Below are 17,602 nucleotides of genomic sequence, written 5' to 3' on the forward strand. Positions count from 1 at the left end.
TCTAATTCCAAGTTACTTCATTTTGTTCCCTTCCATGTGACAATGCCTATTTTACCCTTAAAATCCATATGAAAATGGTGCTACCCAGGAATATCCATAGAGATTCGTGGTAGTCGCTAATCTTTAGTTTTTCTTCATCCCTGATTTTCTCCCAATTGCCACATTAAACAAAAGCTCTATGCCCTCCAAAGTATTAAATTACTTTTCTGGACAAACCCTGGAAAAGCTGCTCTTGAACACAGACTTGATTATTCTGGCGACAGCACCTAGTGTTATGGTATAAATTACTTGACCAGATTGTTTCTTTGAGACTATGGCATAAGCTGCTTAAAACGTACAAATTTAAAGAAAAATCAGACACCCTTCTCAGTTCCGTGTGTTCTAAGATGTGCAACAGAGACAAAATTTGTATGTTTTCTATGCAAGAACGAAGTGTTGTCAGAAAGAACTTCCAAACCTCAGTTAGACAAGAGAAATAAATTATGGGAGGTATAATTTTAAGTCAAATTGCCTGGAACTGTGCTGTCCAATATGGTAGCCACTAACACATGTGGTTATTTAAATTTTAATTCATGACAATTAAATACAATTAAAAATCCAGTCCCTAAGTCGCACTAGCCACATTTCAGCTAGTGGCAACTGCACTGAACAGCACAGACAGAGCAGGTTCCCATCGCTGCAGACAATGCCACAGGACAGTGCTGCCTGGAGGCCAAGTTGCACAGGCAGAGGCATCTACTGTAGCGCAAACTCTTAAACGTCCAAATTTTTAGAGCTAGAGGAAAAAACAGCTTTTTGGAAAGTACTGAATTGGGGCATATAGTATCTTCTTATGTGAGGAGGGCGGCTTATTGGGGCAGGCCCTTCATCTAAAGTTCTGGGTTGAAGTCTGGACAGTGAAGAAACCTTACCATCCTGCACTCAGTTCCTGCACTCTGCAGCATTCTGAGTCCCTCCAACGTTATGAATGAGTTTGGATTCAGTGTAGGGTAAATAGTGGGTGTGCGGTTCTGATAAAGCATGAACCAGCCAACAGGAAGAGGGCTACACCACTTATCTCATTCTAAGGCTCAGCTGTTTGCAAAATAAGATCATCACTTCTGCTTCCCTACTTTTCTCCCAGGAGTCTGGGTCAGATCTACACATTATTTTGAATTACTTAGAAGCTAACAACTAGATGGATACCAGGTTTTAATAATCATTAAAGATGTTTTTAGCATAGATTTGAGCCAAGAAATTGCTACTTTCATCCTCATCTGACCAGAGAATGTTCCCAGGAATATGAAGAAGTTACAGAGCAATGTCCAATGGAAGCCAGTGGACACCCCAAGAAACTCATGAAACAGCAGTATGTTGGTCCCAAATTCTACTTTTATCAGTGTGACAACAGCTGATCGTGCTTTGGGCTGAGTCACTCTTACCAAACTTAGGAGCCTGACCAAAACTTTCCGATTTCCTCATTTATAATGGGGACTATATCTTCCCAGTGACAAGAATGTGAATGTCAAGAGCCAACAGAGTGTAAGAACAGAGGATGGGCTGGTTTTGCCGACTTCACTAAACTCTGGGAAGGTCGCATGAAACAGCTCCGCCTCATTCATCTTCAGCTGATTTCCCAAAGTGCCAGAATTCTCTTTACCTGGTGGGCGCCCTCTCTTCTGGGTGGAACTGGGTTAAGAATGAGCCCTACTTGTTCTTCAATTCACTTTTTTTCTAGACTCTTTGCAGATTCTGTCCCTGAAACATTCTTCTTTCAACATTATCGTCAATAACTGGAAAGATTACAGCTTCATGCCCACGCCTATCCTCACAATCAGTCAGATTATAACTTTCCACATTAATGCCACAGACCAGGTCATAATTTTAGCCGCCGCCCTGTAACTGATCCTAGTCTCCCTAGCCAACTAGTTAACAGATTATTGTTTAGCATCTACTCCTTCTAAGGATGGCTGGTTCCATCACTTTTCATCATTTCATTTCTCCCCAATCTCCCTGCCATCTTCTAGAGACTGGGCACAGAAGTAACAGAACCCTTCCTTCCTACCGGGAAAAATAACCACACAAATAAATCCCTCAATACGTGGGATCAAGGATCGGTACCGATTACAGAAAGGGCTTCCTTGCCACACACCCACTCCTCTACCGCCATCCCAGTCCGTACACCACCATCTTTGACCAACGCTTCACCTGGAAGCTGAGGAAAGAGACCCAGGGACGTGAAGTAACACGGAGATACCAAGAGAGCTGGGGCTGGCGAACTGGTCCCTCGGGCACCGTGGGACTTGGGGTGAAGAGAAAAGTAGGCGAGAAACCCTTGTCCAGGCCTCTTTGACAACAAGTGACCAGTACCAACATGTCGGCGTCACTTGCGTCCCAGAGGAAAGGAAATCTGCCACCAGGGCAAACAGTCCTTTGTGCACGGGGTTGGGTAAAAGAGAATCTTTTTGCAGGAAATATTCTGACTTTCTCAGACACGTGAGACATCCTGAGAGACGATCCAAAAACCATCAACTGGGTTTGAGAAGGAAAAGACAATGGCAGTCAGACCAAGCTGACGGCGCGGAAGGGCTCTGTTCCCAACCCCGCCAGGTCAGGGGTCACTGGGCCCCTAAAGTCAAATGTATTTAGTCTTATTTCCTACACAGAGGCGCTGTATGCCTCACTCCCTGCGTGGCCGGCCCAAGTCGGCCATCCCATACACAAGTGGCAAGAACCACAGCTTCTCGCTACTGGACCAGAGGACCTCAGGAAGCTTCCCAGAATTTTAACTCAAAAAAAAAATTTTTTTAACTCCGTGCATTAACTATTCTGCAGGGCTGGGTCCTCGGGGAATGGCAGTCGATTCCATCCAGAGCCCATGAAGACATGGGACGAGAGAATAAACAGCATCATGCGTCAGGGCGAGCCCGCCTATTCCCTTAGACCTGAGGCTATTATGGAGCAAAGGGAAGCCCCGTGGGCCTGGAAGGACGCAGGTCCATCCGCCGGCCTCCCTCCGTCTGTCTCCGCATCAGGAAGATGTCAGAATCGGCCTGGGTGACCCCTCGGTTCTTCACTTCAAAGTCCACGGGGAAGGCTTTCAGCGGCTCCCCTTCGTTCTGGGGTGCCCAGCCCCAGTTCCCTCCTCTCCACACGGTCACAGGGGTCACTCGGAAGAAGAGGAAAGGATCGCAGCCGGGCCCGGACTCGACTCCAGCCCGTCCAGCGAGCCCAACCCCCTGCCCCAGGCCCGAGGCCGGGCTCCGGGGAACAGCAGTGCGTCGCCATACCACCCTCCCTCCCTCCGCCTCCGGAGTCAAACGGCTCCGCCTCCGAACAGTTTAGAACCCGGTCAGTTCCCTCCGTGCGGCGGCCGGAGGGACCCCACCAGCCCCTCCGGTCGTCTGCCCGCCCGCGTTCACAGCCGCCCGGGGCCCAAATTCCTCCGTCAACATCACCCCTCCCGGCAGCAGGGTCAACCCCAGGCCTTCTTTCTGACCTTGGGGAGCCGGCAGCCCCGCACCCCGTCCCCCTCCCCCCGCCCCACAGATGCACTAGGAGCTCCCACTCGAAGATCAGACATTCCTCCCCTCCCCCCACCCTCCTAAATTTAGGACAGGGACGCTGTAGGGCCGGCGTCTCTCTTCCGGGACCGACCAGACTTCATTCCAAACAGAGAAAGATGGGGCGGGGGGAGATGGAGTGGGGAGACCTGGCCCCTGGTGTCCCTCCACCAGCACCCGCAGGGGTCAGGTGCCGAGACACGCACAGCCCGCTCCCCTCCTCCCCCTGACAATAACACCCGCAGGCCCGCGCTGGCTCGGACCCCGCTTCGAGCGCCCCACCCTCCAAGAAAACGGAGAGGGTCCGGGAAGGAACGGGGGTCCCTCTGGTCTCACCTGGGGCGCAGGCGCTCGCTCATGGCAGCCGGTGGAGGGGAGCGACGCGGAGGCGCTCCGCGAGAGGAGGGGGCCGAGGGTGTGGTGTTTTGGCGGCCGCCACGCCCACCTCGTCGGGCCTTGGCTCTCGTCGCGGCACGGGTGGACTCGGCCGGTGGTAAGTAGCCCTCGGTGGGACCCGTACCACTGCTACTTCCGGCGTCTGCTCCGCGCCCCCCCATGTCGCAGCCGCCGTGGTACCGCCCTCTCGCGGCTGCGCAGTGACGCGTCCCGGCCGCGCCGACCAGTAACCCCGCCCACGGGAAGAGGCGGGCTCGGAGGGGGAGGAGCTACTGAGAACCTCTGGGAGAAAAGGACCTCACTACAGGTGTCTGGAGCTTTCGCCTGTTCGCAGCCTAGCGGGGGGCAGTGTAAAAGTCGAGTCAGAGTTCAATGAAATTAACTTATGTCATAATAATAAGAAATAAGTATTTGAGTTTAGGTCCCTGTGAGGTAATGATTTTTTTAAAAATAGCTGAGAAGCATCAGGCAGTTATGTAGACGCGACCGGGCGTTGGGAAGCTGCTCGTGGGATGTTTTGGGGGTCTTGTCGCGGGGGCTTCCAGGACTTTAAGGTCTTGGGAGGTGAGGAGACTGATCTAGGGGAGTCTCGACGGCGGGGTGCCTATGTCAGGGTGACTATCCTGAGCCGCGAGGGGTGTCGATCGGGTGGCGGGACAGATGGAGGGCTTTCCGGAGCCGCAGAATGAGCCCCCTTCGGCGTCCCAGCGGCTCCGGCGCCTCGGGCCAGGGCTGCGGGGAGGCCGGCCTCGGACCTGGAAGCTGCCTGGCGGTCCCCTCCCACTCCGCTGGAAGCTGCCAGACAGCTTTCCGAACAGTAAGGGAGCCGGGAGGCGGGACGGGGAAGGAAAAGTCCGCTGGAGAGCGCAGGCGGCGAGGGCGAAGATTAGGGTAACCTTGAGATCGGCCCCATGCCCGGGAAGCGGGGGAAGTCTTAACTCCCTGCTTCCCGGAACACGGGGGGAGCACTGCCCCACTGATAACCCGGGTGTTTGCGTGCGGCTCAGCCGACCGGCTTCTCTGATGGTGTCTTGCACAGGCTGACCTGGAAACCTAGTTTGATTCTGCTAAACTCGGGATCGGCGAGCGGGAAGCATGGGGATCCGGGAGAGACCACCGCAGAATTAGCACCCGCCTACGGAAAGCAGCTAGGGTAAGGAAGCAGTTGTAAACTCGCGGTAAGACGTTCCCGTCTGTGGATAAAGAGATTGTCCTAGCGACGTTAAGGGTGAGGGTGGACTGAGGCGCAGGGACTGGCCTCACTTGTGTGTTTTTGTAAATAAACGGCCCGTAACTTTCATCGTCTTGTCCAAGGGGTTGCCTCCAACTGGAAGTCTGTCGACAGGAAACAGCTTTGCCTTACTTCACGTGGGATCTGGTGGGTTGGTTGCTTGGATGATGCACGCAATGGCCAAGGTTATACTTCCTTACTTTTGTAAGCGGTTTCGGAAGCTCACGCTTTGACCCAAGGGTTTAGAAGATATTCATACTTACAGCACTTGATAATGATATTTGTGTGTTTATCTGCAGAGGAAGTTTTCACTGAGCGAGTATCACATCCAGGCTCAGTTCGAGGTTTTGAGAACACAGCTGTGCGCAGATTACACATGTCCTTGCCCCCTGGAACTTACTGATATGTTAAATGTTAGTAGAGCTTCAATTCTCATGCTTAGACAATGGGAGTTATAATATTTTCTTCTTGCACCTGTGGTTCTTCCATAGATTTCACTTTAGAAACCACTGCTATCATCAACCACCTTCAGATCCTGGCCTGAGTTTTTTATTCTTCACCATTATTTGCTTGAATGATGTGTTTAAGGGTTTTTGACAATTTTTTCTTTTTACTCATGTGATACCCAGTGGACTTGCTGCAACCTTCAGTAGCAAACCTTTTATTCTGACTGTTATTTGAACATCTTTTCCTTCCACTAACAATTCATTAGATGGAAGTCGGTCTTCCTTACCTCCTAGTCAGGGATGTGGATTTGATTGTCTTCTGCAAGGATTGCTTCCTAGAAGACTTCCTAATGTAAATTAAGTGGAACTGGGGATGCTTTTCTAAAAAGCAACCTGTGTCTTGTTTTCTACCTTCATAAAAAAAAGGATAGATCGAAACAAACTTTAAAATATTATCTTTAACCTAGATAAATTATCTTTAACCAAATGAATTTAAAAGGTATGAAATAAATGAAATGTTGGCATTTACCAATTATGTGCTCCTCATAATCTCATATGTACCTTTTTCAGATATAGGAGAGTGAGATTCCACCAGAATGGACGTGTGTCCTTACTGTAAGAAGCCCTTTAAACGATTAAAATCTCATTTGCCACATTGTAAGATGATAAAACTAACTATACCTGCTGATCAAAATGTTTGTCAGTCTGAGCAGGCTACGCTCCCACATGCTAAGAAAAGGAAAAGTCCAATCAAAGACTTAACTAAAGCTAAAGAGAGAGAGTTGGGGACAAAGAGTGAGAAAAGAAATAGTAAGTTGATGAGGGACAAACCAGAACGGACTGCTGAGCCCCTTCCACTACCAGCTATTGGTTTGGAAAGAACAGGTGATACAAAGGCAAGTGATGATGACACCAAGAATCAAACTCAACTCTCCCTCACAATGACAAAAAATCCTGAACCAAAGATTACTTTCAAGGAAGAAGCTAAGGCTCATTTTTATGCATTAAAGAACGCTACTCCTAAAAGGGAACTTGCAAAAGATTTGCCTCAATCAGGGGAGAGTAGAAGTTATCCTTCACAAACTAAAGCAACTTTACCTTTTGGCCCAATGGAACCTTCTTTGTCAAATCAAGATAGAAAATATTCTTCAGCCTTACCTAATGATGCACAAGCCACTTCTGCTAAGTTAAACTTGGACACAATTGATCCCTCAAAACAGAAGCTTCTAGTAAAATTACTAGATAGGCCAACTGGTGATTATCATAGTTCTCCCATGAAGCTCAATTATGGAGATCAAAGAGAAAGAACGTTGTATTCAAGTGATGCGAGAGATTCCAAGGCCAAGGACCACCTCTCAGAAATGTATATTGATGTTAGAGACTCTGAGAAGGAGAAAAAGAACATGGAATCACAAATTTTAGGTTTTCAAGTCAGCCCTTTAGGTAAAGTCCAAGTCCAGGACAACCCGGGAAAAGGACTTGACCTTGGAGTAGAGGCATGTGGGAGCAAAGGACACACAAAGGAAAGTGTATCCGTGATGGAAATGCAGGCATGCCCTTCCAGGAACGACAGCTCTGAGAACTTCAGTATGGATGCACCAGCCACAGAGAAGAAATCTCGAGGTGAAGGTCCCAGTTTAGATTTGTTCATGCCAAGGCAGACGATTTGCAATGAATTTCTTTCTATATCACAGCCACATAATCATAGTCTTGCGTCTCTGGCTATAAAATTTCTGCAAGAAGAGAAAGCAGCAGCCTGCGATCCTAATCGAGTCCTTGATGGAAAGGCATTGATGGAAAGGGAGGGGCAAGCCTTTCTGGAGCCCAGATCTGGCTGTGGGCCCCAAGCCTTACACCCTGAGTGCCCGCCGTCTTTACCTTCAACCCAGCATTGTACTTCTAAAACCCTCTTCACCGGGCAGATGGAAATTGCCAACCGGAAGACCCTTCATAGCTCCCTGGGGCTGGAGTGGTTTCCAGAGCTCTATCCCGGTTACCTTGGACTAGGCGTGTTGCCAGGGAAGCCTCAGTATTGGAATTCAATGTCCCAGAAGCCTCAGCTCATCAGTCCCCAGGGGGAAAGAATGTCACAAGGTAAATATGCTCATTTTCCAGGGCCATCCCGCTCATACAAACTACTGTGTGCCTTTTGAAGTAATAAGATTCAGAATACTAATATTTTCCCCCAGTTAGCTTATTTTTACCTGGGCATTTAAGTGCACTGGACTTAGGGTTGCTTTGAATATATTACTTCTTGCTCCAAGGGTAACAGTAGTTTATCCCTCTCCCTTCCCCTCCACCAATAGTTGAAAGCCAGGCTGGCTGGTGATGTGGATAGTTGAATTTCTACATTGGGGAGGGACATGGCCAGTAGAAGAAATTGGGTGGGTATTCAAGCTGAACAGACTCAAGCATAAAGACTTTAGAGTCCACCTAAGAAGCAGCAGCACTGTTCAGATTTCAGTCACAAAATAGGTTCCAGGTTTATGATTAAATGCAACACCTGGGAATCTAGAATAGCAAAGAAGGTACAAGCAGACACTGTCTTTGGATTTGGGGGCAGGATGGGATTAAAACTAACTGTTCAGGGAGGCACGCCAGTCCAGGCAGATACCGGGGAAGTGTGGAGGGTTGGGAGAAGAGTACCAGGAATAGAGGGTGTTGCAAAAAAGGTGTGGAAGTCCATGCACTAGAAAAATTAGTCCATAGAGAATAGGACCCAAGAAAGTCTCTTCATTTTTCTCATCAGGAGGCTTTGGGTTTTTTCCCCTTTTTTAGGTTTTCTACAGGCGGAGTTAAATGTAGCTTCCATCTCTTTTTGGTATATTCTATAAATGACCACATATTCACTAAATGCCAATTTATCTGGTCTCAAAAGCATTTTATGTTGTATTTTAAATTATCCCTTTCTAAAGATTTTAAAATGGAAGAACATTAGGTAAGGAGTGTTAGCTGAAGCTCCATTTTCTTCAACTGCCTCAGCAGTGACTGGTTTTTCTACAAGCAGTCTAACGTCTAGGCTCTCTTCACAAAGTTGTAGTCTCAAGCCCCTTCCCCGTATTAAACGTGGGATGAATATTAACATTTGTGTTGTTTGGTGGGTTTCAGAGTGCTTCCATCTATTGTCTTATTTTGGCCTCATCACTCTGAGAGGTGGGCAGTGATTTTATCTGTTTTGCTCAGAGAGGATAAGTGATTTGTCCAAGGCTGTGCTGCCAGTAAATGGTAGAGTTGCAAGTAGAACGCAGTCTCCTGAGGCCCAAGTTTACTCCTTCGCACTAAACCATGTTGTAGAGAACATGGTTGAATGCCATCACTAGAAATACAGGTGTTCATTATATCTCTGTACTTCTCTGGTTTTCAGTTGCATAAGCATACAGCCCAGAGCAAATCTCTCTAGCACGTAGGACTTGTTTCCTTTCTGTTCTACCTTTGATAGCACTAAGGAGTGTCCTTGACACACCCCCTTTTCACTTGAGAAGAGAAGGGGAAGAACCAGTGTTTGTCCAGTGGTGACCATTTCAGTCATTGTGCTAGGTTAGGTACAGTACATTATTATCTCACTGAATAACCTCATAAGAGCTCTGAAGTGATGTCACTGACCCGCCCTCTTCAGTAGGTGAAGAATCTGAGCCTCCGACCTCTTCATATGGTAAATGGCAGTCAATTCAAATCCAGGTCCATCTCACTTGTACATCCATGTCTTTAAACTGCCTCAGGCTACTCTTTGGGGCACTTAGTGGTTGATGTCATGGCTGATAAAAGTTATTAGATGACACACTGACTTGAATGGGTCCCAAAAATACACTAATAATACGGTAAGAGATACAGTAACACGTCATCAAATCACTAGGCTTGTGAGATTAAATATGGGGGAGAAATACAATCCTTCAATAAGTTCCTTCACAATGTGGTTAGGAACTGTTTTGTTCTCTCTTACTGGTGCCAGTCTATAATAAGTGATTAGTTTGATTTCTATCAGACTATGTGTGGCTGTCCCTGGGCCTCTAGTTCTGTTATAAATTGAGAAACTAGAATTTAATTTCACAACTAATGTTCAGAGTTTAATGCTGCCACTGAAAGAGACCCTAGGATCTCAGTCAGGTCAGGACCTGATTCCTCAGTTGGCCAAGGACTTCAGCAAGGCCATCCAAATCTACAAGAAGTAAAAGGCAGTGTGGCTCCTCAACTTTGTTATTTTACCAGACACTGGCTACCTCCAGTGACTGCAAGTTAAAATTGAATTTTCATGGAATCTTTGCAGCAGTGTGAACTATATTCCCTTACTCAGGCAAGACCTTTGGTAGACCATTTGGCCTTGATCTCAGGAAGCCAACTCATTTCTTTGCTACAGGCGGGGCCAGTGAGCTAACAATTACTGAGTTTACTCTATGTCAGCTATAATGCCTGCATGTCTACCAGTCCTGGGAGACTGGTCTTAACCCCTTTTATAGACAAGGAAACTGAGATCCAGAGAGGAAATAACTTGCCCAACATCACGTTTCGGTTGATGGTCTTTGCCAAGCTTTTCCAGGCAGTGTTTCTTCTGTTGGACATTGGGCTTCGAAATGGTGTCAGATCCGCTTTCCTACATAGGGAAACCTGTAATAGCAGTTAGTCCTTCCACACAGGATACCTGAGTGAACCCAGGTAAAATGATTCCACCGGAGGAAAAGGTACCCAGGGCCTTGAGAGGCATAAAAGACTACCTTGTCATTTTGATGGCACAGGTGGAACCTAAAGCTCTCAGACCTGATGGAAAATGGGTATATTTTGGTGGCCGAGGCTAGGAGGTCCCAACGCAGACCAGTAGTTCTGAGGATGCCACAGAGTTTTAGTAAGTCAGGAGTAAGAAGTTTGCTTATGAATTCAACAACAGGAGCCATCTTTTGAGGTTCAGGAAGGGTTTTCATGGATTTACTACAAAAATTAGTTTTCCTGGCCTTGAAGAAAATAGAATTTGTAAGTTCAAGATTTCAATCTCAAAGAGATTTAGCAAGTGTACGTGCCGGAGCGTCCTCAGCAAAAGGAACTGGTTCCCATTGTCCAAAGGAAAGCTTTCAGAGTCCCCGTGGCCTTGGGCACACTTGGCCGAGCCTTTGCAGAATTCAAGGTACTTAAGTCTCCCTAGGCATCATCCCCAGAGACTGGGTCTGCAGTCAAGGTCTAGAAATCATATTTCCAGACATTTCCTAAGTGCTGAAGAGCAGCCAAGTTAGAGAACTGCTGACGTAGGAAATGGCATGAGAACAGGTGCTCCGGCCCAGCAGGGGGATAGTCTCGAACTGATGATGCGGGAAGGGGAGGGTAGTTTGAAAAAAACATAGTTCATATAACTACCAAAAGCAAAGCTTGGCTGATGGGGGCACCAGAGGTAAAGTGAGGAAACCTGATAGGATCATGGGTTTTTAAAGGCAAGGAACAGCTAAATAGAGGCTCTTCTCTAATCTTCAAACAGCATTTCCATCAATAGGGTATCCTTGTGAGATGTCTGAAATGGGGCACATGTGGGGAAGGACTCAGAACCTGAGCAAGAATATGAAAAGATGCTTTTTACCTGTACCTGTTTATAGCCAGGATTAGGTCCCCTGTTAGCCAGAGGAGTCCATGAAAAGGGGTGTTTCAGGTAAAGGAGCATGTGAATAATCAACAGCCAGAGACTTAAGGAGCAAGTCAAATCCTAGGTCTGGGATTCCAGAGGGATGATGGGAAATGTTAGCGGTCTAGAGGGTGGCTGAGGGTTTTCCATGGTTGTATTAGAGAGTGGGGCCAGTATCACTAAGATGTTAACCATAGTCATTGGGTTTAAATGTAAGGACATGGACACTAGCAGGTAAAAGACAGTGTCTAGGAGAGGAGATGGCAAAGGCAGGGCAGTGGATCTTCGCAGCCCCAGGCCCAAAGGGATGGAAATCAGACCAGAGTAACTGGGCAGCAAGAAGACATAGACCAAAACTGTCAAAGGACTGTGGGTTCTGAACTGACCTCTCCTGGGCTCGGTGTCCCAGCTCAGGGCCTGAGCTGATGTCCTGCATGTAAGTCTGGCAGCCTGCGGGAAGGGGAGAAAGTCAGGCTCAGCTGAATGGAGAAAGAACAGTAGAGGAGCCACCCTTACCTGCTCAGGAAGTTGTACAATTGCAATTTCATGAAGTTGCTTCACCTCACCTTTTTAAATTTTTTCCAAGATGAACGGGTTATGCCCTGCTTTGTTTTTTTGTTTTTTTGTTTTTTTAAAGACCCTAGTCTTCACCTTACAAGAGAGTTATCTTCTGTGTCATTTCTTTTTTTTTTTTTCATGTCATCAATTTTTAATGGGTTTTTCCTTTACAAATACACCAGAGAATCATGCAATGCTGCCAGCATTGGATGCAATCCTGGTCCACAAGTCTGCACACTCTTTTGCAACTGGTCGTGTGATGGCAGAACCTTTCATTTCCCCTTTATTGTTTACTATGACCCCTGCATTATCCTCAAAATAAAGAAACACGCCATCTTTTCTCCGGTATGACTTTCATTGTCGAATTACCACCGCTGGATATACCTTCTTTCTGAGCTCCGGTTTGCCTTTTTTTGACTGTGGCCATCACCATGTCACCCACACTGGCGGCAGGAAGTCTGTTCAGTCATCCCTTGATCCCCTTCATGGAGATTATATACAGATTTTTGGCTCCGGTGTTGTCAGCACAGTTGATCACAGCTCCTACCGGAAGACCCAGGGAAATCCGGAACTTCGCCCCGGAGGACCCACCATGTCCTCTCTTCGACATCTTGGACGCTGGAAAGGATGGAAAGCTTCTGTGTCATTTCTTGGACACTATAGCACTGTTTTTTTAATTGTTAACTTAATATAAATTGACTAGTGGCCCGTGCACAAATTTGTGCACATTGAAAGGAAATTAATTGGAAGAAATATTTTAATATCGTTATTTACCCTTTCTCTATAATAGAAGTATCAACCAAATTCACGATCGACAATGACAGATGGAAACACACATGTGAGATTGGCACCAGAAAGAGCTTTATATGTATCGTGCATGCGCGAGTCAACTTAGCCTTTTATATATAGAATAAACTTGCTTAATTAGTCCTGCTTTCTGATTTAGCTAAACTTTTTCCAGCCCAGTGAAGCACCCCAACTTCTCTTTCAGGTTAATTGTCAGCAACACAGCAGTAAATATCAACACAAAGCAGATTATTATTGTAGATCACGCAGGAAGAACAAAGGGTAAAATATTTAACTGCCGCAGTGTTTGACTATATTCTGCGCAGTGAGAAAACCTGAAGTCATTTTCAAGGTCCATTTCTTCTTTTCAGTCGGGTCAAGTTTCTAAGCTTTCTAAATCTCCATTTTCCTAATGAAAAGAAATAAGATTCCACCGAGTCTCCTATCTATCTACTCCAGCACTTCTGTGAGGATCAAATGAGATGAGACACGGGAAAACGCTTCACAGACATTTGGTTACAACGTAAAGTGTTTCCATCTGCCTATAAAGTGGTGTTCCTGGGCTGGAGAAACTGCAAGGAGGCTAGTTGCTAGGGAGAGGAAGCCGGGCATTACTGTGTGATGTCATTACCCGGATGGTCGGACACTCAGCATATTAGCCTTTTATATATATGGATGACCATTTAGGTAGTTTTACATCCACATCAACTTTTACCACACCTGCTAAATTGGTCATAAATATTTGCTTAAATTGTCCTTTATCCTGATGAACCAAACCAAGACCAGAGAACCAACGATAGAAGAGATTTACTGTCTGTCATTAAATAGAGAAAAACAGGAACAGGAAAAATGTAAATGCATAGCATAAACCCTCCTTGTGGGCTCTCCTTTAGTTAGCCGTGTATTGAACATAAATAAGAAACATTTGCTGTCAGCAGTAGTGATGGGCCGCTGGAACAGACCTATTGACTGCAGATACAGTGACAAATAGCTGTAGTTAATCTGAGTGTAGACAGTCATGCTTTTTGCTCAGATGTTTTAGCAGATGATAGAAAATAAGAGCAATTTATTTCATTCAGCACATACACATAGGTCATCTGGGCAGAATATGCATCAGATCAGAAGGGAGCCTTCTTCTGACCTGCGAGGGGCTGCTGTGACTTGGAGCACTTAGCGTGGCTGCAGCCCCTTGCACCTCTTGAGGATATGCTTTTCCGGAGGCCTAGCTCGGGAACCTTGGGTACTGAGTGTTGGGGAAGAGGGTGAATTCAGATGAACTATCACTGTGACTTCTGTTTGGGACCGCAGTTCCTTTGTTGGAAAGAAGTTCGACTGCTCTGTGGAGTTGGGAACCCCCGGCCAGGCTTACCACCTCCAGCGTCTCTCTAATGCGGCTCTTGGGAGCTGTACACAAAGGTGAGGCGCAGTCACTTGTTGGGTTCTGTTGCTGGTTCCAAGCTTTGGGAGAATTTTTTTTACTTTAGCCGTGACTGTTACGTAACGCACGGCTAAACAAAAGAGAAACGTGCTGTCTTCCTGCTCCTCTGTTGGCTTTCAGTCTAGAGTCTGACGTCATCAAAAGCACCAAAGTTAATAAAGTAGTAGCTGCCATTTATTGAACAGCTTTCGGTTTTTAATGCCTACCCCGCCTCTCTGCCACCTACACCATGTCTCCCTTGCCCACATTGACTGTCCCAAAACCAGGAGGACTCTAAACCTAGGTTAACCAACCAGAGGTATTAGTCTCCTCCTCAGTAAGGATTTTAACCAAAATCCCAGAAGCAAGAGTAACAATTGTTTAAAACTGAGGTCTTCTAGACTTTAGCCTTTTCATCTGTTTACATACATGACCAGTGCTATGTAAATTCTTTGAGTCACGGTTCCATCGCCCCAGCTAACGGAGAGCTCGCAAGTAAGCCTCAGTCACAGGTCCCGGCATCCCTGTTTCTTTCTCAACAGGCTGGATCAAGTGCAGCACCACCGTGAAGAGTGGAGTTGGTGGCGTCACGATGCTCTTCACTGGATACTTCATTCTTTGTTGTAGCTGGAGTTTCAAGCAGCTGAGTAAGCCTTTCTATATTTTTAGCCTCAGTTACAGGTCACATCCCGTTACAGGGATCCTCCGACTGCTTTTTATAGCATTACAGCTTGGCTCTGTCTGAGTGCCCTGGTGGATGAGCTAGTGCCTGAGGCGCTGGGGTTCTTTCTATTAAAAGGTTTGGGTTACAGTGGCCTTTGTGACTAGATTTACATAATTGCTTTTGTGCTCGGTTAAGGTTGTTACTGAGATCTGTTTGCCCCTGGAAGATGGGGCTCTTCTCAGGGGTGCCTTTTTATTTTTTACCTAAGAACTTTTTTTTAGGATTAAAACCAGCTTTCTGCCCCAAAAGAGGGGAGAAACAGGATACAGCTGTCAGTCACCAGCTTGTAGCTGTCACAGGCACTTCCCGCTGGGTCGGCACTTCCACTTGCGCCAAATGCTTGGTTCATTTCTCTTTCAGTTCAAGATGACTTTTGCTCATTTTTTAATGTATTATTTTATAAAAACGTATGTTTATAGTTAAAAGTTTAAAAAAACATGGAAAGATATTAAAAGAGCCCAGTATTTTTCCCACAATTTTTTAAAAAAAGAGGCCCAACACTTTCAGATGAAAATTTTTGGTGTAAAAGTACAAGGTAACCATTAACATGAATAGCCAATAGAATTCCCAAACATCTCAGTTTAACAGCATGATCTGTAGAGAGGAGAGATAAAGAGTCGATTCAAGTGGCCTCCCAGATCCTTACATTTATCTGTTTATCCAAAGAGCTCGGCTGGCGGAAGCAACGTTGACCCGAGCTCCACGGAGAGTGCGCTGGGGAGGACTCTGGAGACGACTGCAGGCGCGGCTCACAAGTTCAAGTTGTGTCGGGGCATAAGAGGGAGAGAAAGAATAAATTATTGAATGGAAAGCAGTCATTTAGGAGTATGTTTTTTTACATGTGGACAGATCTGGTTCTGTCTGGCTATTTCTTTGGCTTGCTCTCAAAAGTCACTGAAAGTTACCGGGAAAAATCAGTATGTTTGTTCATAAAGGCTGTTGCTATTCGAGGAGACGTGATGATGACAAAGTTTATTGTTAAATTTTTAATGATTTCCCAATCTTCTGTGAAGACTAATATCTCCATTTTAAGTCTCTCTGCCTAAAATTCTCTACACTTTGACATATTACTGCTATTCATCTACACTAGATACTGAGCTACATATATACTGATATAGAATAACTAGTGGCCCAATGCACGAATTCGTGCACGTTGAAAGGAAATTAATTGGAAGAAATATTTTAATATCACTATTCACCCTTTCTCTATAATAGAAGTGTCGACCAAATTGACACATGGAAATACATGTGCAATTGGCGCCAGCGAGAGCTTTATATGTATTGCTCGTGCGTGAGTCGACTTAGCCTTTTATATATATAAAATAAACTTGCTTAATTAGTCCTGCTTTCTGATATCTACCTACTCCAGGACTTCTGTGAGGATCAAATGAGATGAGGCATGGGAAAACGCTTCACAGACATTTGGTTAAAGTGTGAAAGGTTTCCACCTACCTATAAAGCAAGTTGTGTTTCTGGGCTGAAGAAACTGCAAGGAAGCTAGTCATCACTAGGGAGAGGAAGCTGGGTGTTGCTATGTGACATCATTACCCAGACGGTTGGACACTTAGCATATTAGCCTTTTATATATACAGTAGGTCCTTGGGTTACGTCGGAGATTCGTTCCTACGGCATGACGTAACACAATTTTCGCCGTAAGTCGGAACCCACCTACATAAGCACCTACATCACTCACATGGAGCACATACACAGCAGTAATGAAATGAAACAGTAAAAAAAATTTAAAAGAAAGCAGATAATGATTCCTGACTTGTATTTGTGGTAAATAAGTAATAAAAAACATAAAGCACATATGTACATACGTCAAAATGACAGAACATTTTTTTTTTTTTTATAAATGGGAGATAGTGACATAACCACAAAACAACGTACATCGAGTTTGACATAACCCGAGGACTGCCTATATAGATAGCTGCATTGGCAGAAAATCTGCATACATTGGCTCTTCCCCTTGGGAATGGTTTGGCCCTCAAATCTGGGCAGGTTTGAGAAACAAAAGCAGAGTAGGGTGGGTGCAGAGTTGTTGGCGAGCCTGTGAAAGGTTCTTAACGTATTTGTAAAGCTGCTGCAAATAGTGCACTAAGAAGAATGTTGACTCACCTCTTGTACATCTTAAGTGACTACAGCAGTGAGCAAATGGTTTCAGTTTATCCTCTCGTCCTGGAAACATGAATCCTGCCCTATCCCTGTTCAAGAACATTCCTTTCACTCTGTTAGGGTTGTTTGGGGCTGATGGGTTTTCCGTGACTCTTCCCCCATCAAAATATTCAGTTTTCTAATTTTATGACTTCTGTTTTGGCCCCTAGAGAGTAACTTGGATACTTACAGATAGAAAAATGTGTCTATAATATCCAAAACAGATAACTTTCTTCAGCATCTTTTCTAGCACAGGGGGTGATTGTATATCACATATAGATATACCTGTACCTAAAAAGTATGTTTGTGTGTGTGTGTGTGTGTGTGTGTGTGTGTGTGTTACCTCTTCTGTATATATATGAAAGGCTAATATGCAAAGTGTCCCCTTGGGAGTTCCACTGGGAGACTGGGAATTCGATTGCTTGCTATGATGTGTGCTGACCACCATGGGGCAGCACAGACCATGGCATTGGCGGGGCGCTGAGGGAGCGAGGGAAGAAGGAAGCAGGGAACCTGATCGCTGGCCAGGCCTAGAGACCCTACCCATGCGTGCACAAATTTCGTGCATCGGGCCTCTGGTGTGTGTGTGTGTGTGTGTGTGTGTGTGTGTATGTATATATATATGACCCCTGGTCTGCCATTTCTTCCTAAATTATAGATTTTCCTACTTACTCTCCATACCTGCTTCCACCCTATGCTCCTCCTGATTATTTGCCTCTTCCAGACCTTCACCTGTGTCCTCGGGCAAG

General features: G+C 45.8%; 2 protein-coding genes and 1 pseudogene across 6 annotated transcripts in view; 1 reads left to right on the forward strand and 2 right to left on the reverse strand.

The window, feature by feature from the left end:
- VCF1 (VCP nuclear cofactor family member 1) overlaps positions 1-4,116 on the reverse strand; it is an 18,972-nt gene extending 14,856 nt beyond the window's left edge. For both annotated transcript variants that reach the window (XM_070394351.1, XM_070394350.1), the window contains exon 1: positions 3,879-4,116. In XM_070394351.1, coding sequence (XP_070250452.1) covers positions 3,879-4,099 — 221 coding nt within the window. In that variant the 5' untranslated portion in view covers positions 4,100-4,116. The remainder of the gene's footprint in view (positions 1-3,878) is intronic.
- Positions 4,117-4,435: 319 nt separating this feature from the next.
- On the forward strand, positions 4,436-15,513 carry MTNAP1 (mitochondrial nucleoid associated protein 1). Of its 4 annotated transcripts, none has more exons than XM_070395624.1 (6): positions 4,436-4,502; positions 4,978-5,116; positions 6,186-7,709; positions 13,867-13,974; positions 14,518-14,617; positions 15,366-15,513. In XM_070395624.1, exons 3-6 carry the CDS (start codon positions 6,212-6,214, stop codon positions 15,475-15,477), a joined length of 1,818 nt encoding a protein of 605 aa, XP_070251725.1. In that variant the 5' UTR covers positions 4,436-4,502; positions 4,978-5,116; positions 6,186-6,211; the 3' UTR covers positions 15,478-15,513. The 4 variants fall into 4 exon arrangements, with proteins under 4 accessions (XP_070251725.1, XP_070251726.1, XP_070251722.1 ...); XM_070395625.1 differs by having other exon boundaries at positions 4,978-5,091; positions 14,518-14,622; XM_070395621.1 differs by having other exon boundaries at positions 4,978-5,091.
- LOC138995180 (large ribosomal subunit protein uL14-like) lies at positions 11,893-12,393 on the reverse strand (annotated as a pseudogene).
- Positions 15,514-17,602: the final 2,089 nt, after the last annotated feature.

Source organism: Myotis yumanensis, unplaced genomic scaffold, assembly GCF_028538775.1.
Source record: "Myotis yumanensis isolate MYYU_CA2020_CCGP unplaced genomic scaffold, mMyoYum1.0.hap1 SCAF_16, whole genome shotgun sequence".
Classification (NCBI taxonomy): Eukaryota; Metazoa; Chordata; class Mammalia; order Chiroptera; family Vespertilionidae; genus Myotis; species Myotis yumanensis.

Coding starts and splice junctions, on each gene's coding strand:
- MTNAP1 (XM_070395624.1), top strand. CDS start 6,212: ATGGACGTGTGTCCTTACTGTAAGAAGCCCTTTAAACGATTAAAATCT. Junction 7,710..13,866: donor GGGGGAAAGAATGTCACAAG/GTAAATATGCTC, acceptor TTGGGACCGCAG/TTCCTTTGTTGGAAAGAAGT. Junction 13,975..14,517: donor CTTGGGAGCTGTACACAAAG/GTGAGGCGCAGT, acceptor CTTTCTCAACAG/GCTGGATCAAGTGCAGCACC.